Source organism: Megalobrama amblycephala, linkage group LG7 (genome assembly GCF_018812025.1).
Source record: "Megalobrama amblycephala isolate DHTTF-2021 linkage group LG7, ASM1881202v1, whole genome shotgun sequence".
Lineage (NCBI taxonomy): Eukaryota > Metazoa > Chordata > Actinopteri > Cypriniformes > Xenocyprididae > Megalobrama > Megalobrama amblycephala.
Window position 1 is genome coordinate 11013621 of NC_063050.1, and position 8916 is coordinate 11022536.

The 8916-nt window shown below is 34.6% G+C and overlaps 1 protein-coding gene across 1 annotated transcript; it reads left to right on the forward strand.

The window, feature by feature from the left end:
• Nucleotides 1–1390: 1390 nt before the first annotated feature.
• Nucleotides 1391–8892, forward strand: LOC125271401 (galectin-9-like). The gene is made up of 8 exons (XM_048195475.1): nucleotides 1391–1709; nucleotides 4953–5041; nucleotides 5133–5337; nucleotides 5417–5536; nucleotides 5966–5995; nucleotides 6695–6783; nucleotides 8430–8586; nucleotides 8716–8892. The coding sequence occupies exons 1-8, from the start codon at nucleotides 1644–1646 to the stop codon at nucleotides 8860–8862; spliced, it is 903 nt and encodes a 300-aa protein (XP_048051432.1). The 5' UTR covers nucleotides 1391–1643; the 3' UTR covers nucleotides 8863–8892.
• The last annotated feature ends 24 nt before the right edge of the window (nucleotides 8893–8916 follow it).

Genomic DNA, 8916 nt, shown 5'->3' on the forward strand with positions numbered 1-8916 from the left:
TTACCTGCTTCTGTTTCAGCCTTTCTTTGCCTCTTTCTGCATCAAGACTAGCAGATCAGTATAAAACCTGATCCCTTTATAAAAATCTTCATTCTGGAACAATTACGCAATAGTGGTGAGAACAATTTAACACTATAAACCCCAACCAGAATTCAGTAACTTTAGAAAGTGTGAATTTGCTGCATAAGCAATGAAATCCACTGAAAACAATTAAACAATATTACTTTGATCACAGCAAAGTGTTTTTGTGTTGCAACATGAGTGACTCAAAATGAATCTGATATGAGTTTGAAGCTCTTAAAACATAAATGAATTATGAAGCGAATCACAACTGCAACAAAACTGTAGAAAACTAAAAGTCATAAAATAAAATGGTATGCCTTAGCTGTTTTTAGCATCTTACACATCTTCAGGTTATCATAACAATTTTTTTTAAAAATATATAATATCCCAACAATTCTCTGACAATTCTACTTTTTCCCTCTTCATGTTTAGGTTGACCAGATGTCCCAAAAATGTCCATGTTTAACAGCAAGTTCAAAACATCCTGCAAATATACAGTACTGCAAAAGCCTGCTGAGTGATTAGAGAGCAGATGACCATGTATGCTTTCAACACGCTCTTCAGGTACTTGGATGTCGTACACTGACTGGTCTGTGCAACGCTGCTTCAGGTCGAACACACCTATTATTTTAGCCATAAGGAAGAAACATGGAGGAGTGCAGAGCACTATTTTCACTGATTATCAGAAGAGAGTCCATTACTGTTTTTAAGGTATTTGCATACTAATTATTAATGTTAAATTAAAGTATTGCTGTTTATATGTACAGGGCCTGAACAGGGTGTGCAGGGTTCCTCCATCACAGTGAATAATGCATAGCACACATATCTCAACTATATCACATGCACAAAAAGGGGCTGATTCCTTAGGAACTGTTCAACAAATATTATTTGTAGGTTTTATATTGTTATTTTTCTATTTAGCTGTGTATAAGTCACAGTAGTTTTCAAAGCATCCCGATATAAAAAAAAAAAAGCCACAGAAAAGGATCAATGAAACCATTCTGTAAATGATTGATATTGTGTGTTCAACAATATTTTGATAATAATGTCAGAGGGAGGGCATGAGTATGTAACAGTATTCTCTTCATAAATTGGTCATAAAAGGAGGCTGTTTAGAGATTTACAAAAGATAAAACTACCTGGCCTAAACCTTAAAGCTTGAGTTATTGATTATTATAAATCTTAGCTGGACTTTGAAATTCTGCTATGTACTTTGTTTTATGTAACAGGACTCTGATACACAATTCATTATCACTTATGTCAATCAAACAACGCCAGTGTCTATCTGATTGAAATTGAATCGTTCAAGTGAGGTTATCCTGAAGCATAGGCAGGAGACCTTTTCTCAGTTGGCTAGATTCTGTCATTGGGCTAGTGGTTCTTACATTAATACATGTCAATGAACAGATATTTACAGTACTTGGACCACATAATGAAAACACAGAGGTTAAACATTAACTCAGAGAAACTGAAACCTGTAAGTGGAGCTTCAGCCATCTAGCTGCATTGGACATAACTGCGACTGGACATTTTGCAAGTGGTGCTCAGCCGTGAATCCAAGATTACTTTGGAGATTTTTTATGGAGAACTCCAAAAATTGGGGAGAAAAAATGGCTGTGCATCTACAACCACCATTTATTAACCCAGTAAGTGACCAATTATTTAGACATTGATGATTAAATTCAAGTTGATTGAAAATACGCTGAAATGTTATACATGAGCAATGTAACACTTGTAGCTGTGTGATGTGTGGCTGTGTATCAGCACGGCTGTGATTCAGCAGTAGTGCCGTAGGTAATCGCAGCATGCTGATATACAGCTATATCGCATGGCTACGAGTGTGATATTGCATTTATACAACAGTTCGACGACACAAGTGTGTAAATAAATAAGAACAACAATGGAGTGCCTTTAAAAACCCCATTTTTTTGTGCGGAACTACTTCCTTATGCCATGGATTAAAATCTCAAGTCGACAGTTTAACAGTTGAGCCCAAACCTCCGTTACTAATTCTAAAACATCACTTTAAAACTAGTGACGAAGGAAAGCTGAGTCGCTTCATTAAAGCGTATTGTTTTATGTAGAGTATTATGAGAGAGATTGACTAAATGAGTATTACCTGCATCTGATATTGCATTCAGTCTTCAAAGTCGTTTTCAATGATATTATATCCATTATTTAAAAAATACAAATAAAAATCAGTTTGAATGTTCGCTGAGGAAAGCGTCATTGTCCTTTTAAAAGTTAAGGGGATTTGCCACAGTGATAAAACAACTTCCTTGTTCTGACTCACTCATAAAGAGAGTCTTTGTTAACATCTAATGGTGTCATAATGTATCTTTCACTAATTCCACTGACAGAGCCTTTCTCAATACCAAATATGGCACATTATTTATATAAAATAATATTTATTGAACAACAATATTTAAATTAACAACAGTAGCCATTATAAAAGACATAAACACAAACAAACAATAAATACAATCAAATAAAAAAACACAAGCAAACAGTTTAGTAAAACATACAAAAGTAGCACTCTAATACAGGATTTAAGTTAAATATAGCCTAAATATAAAGTTATGAAATTTAATTTTCACCTTAACCCAAATAGTTTTGTTCTGGAACAAGTAATAGATTGATAAGACCAAAGATTGACTGTTTGATATACCCCAAATGAATTATAATTTTAACCACTATCTATGAGTCAGTGACAAATACCTGAAGGACTGGCTGAGATGAAGCAGTTCTCTGTGGGTACATGAGTGCTGCATGAGTGCTGACAGCCTGGACCCCGAATCTCCGAAAGCATCAAAACAAATAGTAAAATAGGCGCTACAATTAAATATGAGCCACATATTTCAGGTCTAAACAACTATATTCTCACCTAAAAAACTCTTAAAACTACAGTTTTTGGTACAACAAGTGTAGTATTTATAATATATGGAAAAAATTAAGAGACCACTCCAAGTTCAGAAATCAATGTTAAGTGGTCTCTTAATTTTTTCCATAGCTGTATATATATATATATATATATATATATATATATATATATATATATATATATATATATATATATATATATATAATATACACACATACATACATATGCAGAACTTAAGTAAAGCTTTCTCGTACTGGATTAGTACACTGTAAAAAATTGTCCCATGACTTTACAGTAAAATAATTTACTGTCAATTTTACAGTTATTTACTGTAATCTACATTACAGTATGTTGCTGTAAAACTCAATTAAAACTCAAGTCAACTAATTTAATTTGCAGAAATCGACTGCTTTAAATTGGCTGACTGACATTTAAATTCATAAACTAATATTTGTAGCTATATGAGCATATTGTTCACATTAACTAATTTCATTTGAGTCCATTAAAAAGAATATTACTAAAGTAAAAATAACCAAATTAAACAAAATCATTAAAACTAGAAGTCAGCTTAAATCTTCTGCAGATAACTGCTATAGCTATAGCTAACAACAGCACATGTGCAATTAAAATTAGTTAAGAAATTGTCACTGCATCAACAACTACACACTTACTGCCTTTAAATAAAGCAACATGCAGCAGAACATCAGTGTTTCTCAGCTCATCATTGACTGAAACACAGGCTCTACTCTTCAGCACAATGGTGACCCACAAAACTCAGAAAGCAGAAACACTTTAAATCCCAATAAAACATTAAACACCAACATCTTGTGCAAAAACACTTAAATTCAACATTTACTACTGATCAATTATTGAGTTCTATTAGATTTCACTAATACTTAAGTGAAATTAAATTGTTTCATTTGATAAATTTGACTTACATTTTACAGTACATTGCTGTTTTTTCATGATTTTACAGTAATCTACTGGCAACAGAGTTTTTCTCCAGTTTATTGCTGTAAAATTAATTTACAGTTTATTACTGTAGAAAAGTGTTTTAATATGCATGTTTTTTCATCACACTTTTAACCCTTTAAACCCCACAACAAAATGCCCAGTGTTTAATGAACACATATGTGTCCACACTACAGAGTGTTAGAGTAACACTGAAGGAGTGTTGAAATTAATTAGATAATTATGTGATGATTGAGAAATAGTGATGAACACCTGCTGTTAACAAGCAGAATCACTAAAGGAAAAGAAACAACAGAATAGAAAAAAGATGAGCAGAAACACAAGAACTACAACAGGCTTCCAGCCACAGCCTTAAATGAAATCAAGAATTATTATTATTATTATTATTATTATTATTATTTTTATTTAAAAAAAAAAGACATTAAAACTCAATATCTCAGCAGAGGAAAACAAAAATAATATTACAAGCTTCACTTATTACTACAAACAAAATCTAATAGTAACAAGTCAAGGGTCAAGAGTCCAACTAAAGCAAGCCCTGATCTCCATGATGGTGGCTGATTTTTCTCCTTTGGTGATTCTCCTTGTACCATCAGATGAACAATAATCACTCAATTAATCACTTAAAAATCTCTAACTTTAACACTGCTTCAGTGGGTGGAATAAAAAATATGGCAGGACTTTTACTTTCTGACCCCTGGACTTTCCACCTCTGCAATCATCACATATTTTATCACTTATCTCATTAATTTCAACTCTGCTTCAGTGTTTCTTTGAACACCTGAGATTGGACTCATATAAACACTGAGCAGTGTTCACTGAGGATTTTGCTGTGTATGTTGTACATTTTAGCAGTTTTATACCTGCTCAAGTGACTTATTCTACAAGTATCTGTCTCTTATGTTTGTGGAAACACTGTCACAGCAAGAGGGTCTTTCCCTCAGATCTGGCGATTATTAAAAATGATTATAAAAAAATACAAAGATGCACAAGCACTCATTTTATGGGATGTCTGATAAGAAAAACTTTCACACAGACTGTCCCGTTCAGCACTCCGATCCAGGGAGGATTTCAGGATGGAATGATTATTACTGTATGTGGACGGGTTTTGCCAGATGCAGACAGGTTAGTCTCTCTGTAAAAGCATGTGAATGTGTTTCATCTTGAATTATCCCTTTATATCTTATTGCATGTTCCTGCTCTGTTTCGTCTCCAGATTCAATGTGAACCTCGAGCATGGGTCTGATGTCGTTCTGCAGGTTAACCCACGCTATTCATGGCTCTTGCCCATCTCTGGATATGTAGTTCACAACACCCGCCAGAATGGGAAATGGGGCTGGGAGGAACGCAAGGTAGAAACTCCCTTCCCAAGAGGCCAGATGTTTTCCCTGCAGATCCTCATCACCCAGGAGTCTTACAAGGTTATTTACTCTTTCCATCAACCACACTGCCCTTTTTTTATTGTAGCAGAAGAATAACAATATTTCTGGCATTTCCTAGATAAGTACTAATGGGGAACTCTTCTCGGAGTACAAGCACCGTATGCCATTTTCAAAAGTGGATCGGATCTGTGTGGTTGGAATGGTGGAACTGAATGTAGTTGCTTTCCACTATCGTGTGGTGAGAAAACAAAATGAACTTTAACCTTTTTTTCCAGATAGGTGCTGTAAGTCTTTATCAATCTTGTAAGGGAAACTGGGGTGCATTAACAGTCAGATGACAGCATTATACAGTATGTATAACATATTCTGTGTTCATTCTAATCTGATGTATCAGTGTGTACAGATGTATTTTTGACAAGTTGTGAAATGAGGGAATAAGATTAGCACCATATTGTAACGGCCTTGTTCTGTTTTGATTTCATTTTCTTTCTGTTCCCTGCATTTTGCCTGTTCTCTGTGTTTCCCCGATAGTTTCATTGGTTGTTATTTAAGCCCTTATTTCTTCCAGTGTTTTGTTTTGTGTTAACGTTGCTTGTTTTGGCTAGTGGTCTTGTTCTTGAGTTCTGCTAAATGTGTTCCCATCCTAAATATCTGCATTTCCTTACAGTCCCACCTTCCTGCTCTTCCAGGATCTTTGGTGAGTTATTTTAAAGGAAAAGTTTGCTGATCAGCACTGTATTGTTAAAATTTTGCTAGTATATGTAAATTAGCAAAGTGTTCGCTTTCTCCATATTATCTGCACCCAGTCTTTGTACTTACTCTTTTTAACAGAGATGCAGAGCCAAAATCAAAACTTGTCATTGTGAAACAGTTATTGTAAGCGTATTGTACTTTGTCTACTCTGCATGGTAAAAATTGAACTCTATGGCAACAGCCCTGCCTGAAGGCAATGGCATTTTGCACAAATGTTTGATAGACAAATAATCTAAATCTCTGGGTCACTTGAAGAATAAGAATGACCTAAAGGTTTAAATGTGTGGAAACCCTCTATTTGGTGCTTTAAAATGTTTATATCCAGTAACAATACAACAAACGTGTGGTTTGCACAACAAAATTGTGTTATTTAATTTTCTGGACTGGATTTCTCTCACACTTTCTGGTGATTCTGGTGCTTTAAGAGAACATTTTGATGAAGACTTTCTGCAGATCTCTAAATGTTGTTGAATATTATCATGAAACAAATGTCACATTTTCAGTATTTATCATTTTAAGATTATTTTATTAAATAACTTATTATGCAATGTTTTCTCTAAGTATATTAACTTAATTGTTAATATACAATGTGTCATATTGCAGTATATGATGAATATCTTTAATTATTTTGACCAACAAACAGATGGTCCCATACAAAAGCATCATATATGGTGGAGTGCAGCCTGGAAAATGCATTGTCATCCAGGGAGTCATCAATCCCCAAGCAAAAAGGTTTGGCAGTATCATTTCCCAGATAGCAAGCAACCATCAAACAATGTTAAATCAATGTTAATGTGTCAATGTTAACTGCATTAAATAAACATCACTTTTGTACCCGTAATTAATGTTAAAAAATGTTGAAATTTGAACAAAAAATCAATGGAAATGGCATTGAATCAATGTTGCAATGTGATGTTGGTTCAACATCATTCTTGCACTCTCAGAAAATGAAACACAACTACAACTAACTTAAAGCTACACAGCCTGAAATCAACTGAAAATAAAAGAAGACAATAAATCTCTCAAGATCTCAGCAGAAGTTCTTTTTCAGAATTAACAGAGGTTTAGATGTTGATGTTTTATTGAAAATGTTGGTCACCATTATGGTGGTCAGTGTTTCATTTAGTTGGACAGTTTGACTCTTGGCTTTTTATGTGAGTTTGTAATTGTGTTTACCAAAACACACAATATGTTGTAAGGAGACCCAGAAGAAAAGATTATCAAAAGTTGAAAGGTTTCTGCATCACATAGTAAAACAATTCATTAATTTTATCCCTGGTTAACAGTGGAAAAAAAAAAAAAACTTCTGTTGAAATATTGAGAGATTTAATTTCTTTTATTTGCAGTTTATTTCAGACTGTGTGGCTTTAAAGGGATAGTTCACCCAAAAATAAAATTTGATGTTCATCTGCTTACCCCCAGGGCATTCAAGATGTAGGTGACTTTGTTTCTTCAGTAAAACACAAATGATGATTTTTAACTCCAACCGTTGCCGTATAATGCATGTCAATGGGAACTCCATCTATAAGAGTCAAAAACATCACGCACAGACAAATCCAAATTAAACCCTGCATCCGGTTGGTGAGGTCAGAAAACGCGTTCTGATGACGGAAGTGATGTCTCGCGCTTTGCTTCCGTTGTCAGAGCATGTTCAGACCTCACTAACCGGATACTCAAGGCAGTTGGACATAGTGGTGTGTTAGAGGTAAAAAATTATATAAATACTGTTCGGTTTCTCACACAAACTGATCTTTTTGTGTCTTAGGACATCAATGTGCCGTCACAAGCCGCAGGGTTTAATTTGGATTTGTCTGTGCATGTTTTTTGACTCTTATAGACAAAGTTCCCATTGACATGCATTATACGACTGATAGACGGCAACGGTTGGAGTTAAAAATCATCATTTGTGTTCTGCTGAAGAAACAAAGTCACCTACATCTTGGATGCGCTGGGGGTAAGCAGATGAACATCAAATTTTCATTTTTGGATGAACTATCCCTTTAAGTCAGTTGTAGTTTTTGTTTTAATTTCTGAGAGTGCAAACATGATGTTGAACCAACATCACATTTCAACATTGATTCAATGACATTGCCATTGATTTTTGGATGAAATTTTTGAATAGATTTTTTTTCAACATTAATTGGGTGTTGCAAAAGTGACATTAATTCAACGCTGTTAAAATTGGCAAATTAACATTGATTTAATATCGTTTAGATGGTTTCTTGCTATGTGGGTTGTTTCTGACACAGATATAATATCAAACATATTCTGTTTTAAAAATGCTTTTAAAAATCCTCCTATACTGCTGGAATGTTGTAATGACATCTACCTGGTCATTGATATACTCCTCTTTTCCTCTGATTTTCTTTATTCAACAGAGTAGGGTTTAGTCTACGACACAGAACTGGAATTGCGTTTGACTACAGTCCTCGTTTTGATGAGAATGTGGTTGTTTGCAACTGTTATGAGAATGGGAAGTGGGGCGAGGAGGAACGGTCTGGACAGATGCCTTTTGAGAGAGGGCAAACTTTTCTGGTACATATGACTTTATGATCCCTGACTGTACAATAGAGGTTGTGATATTTTACTTCATAATATTGTATCAATATCCACGCATCTGGGTGTGGATATATGAGTTCACATCTTTGTCTTTGTGCATTTCAGGTCACCATTTGTTGCAGTCCTGATAATTACGAGGTGTTTGTCAGTGGTAAAAAAACTCACACTTTCAGCCGTCGCTACAATAACATGGAAGAGATTGATGTTTTGGAAGTTAGTGGAGATGTGCAGCTGACCTTTGTGCAGCCCTGACAAAGACTTCATCCAGGTTCAAGAGAAACAGCATTGTGTGCTCATATGCAAAAA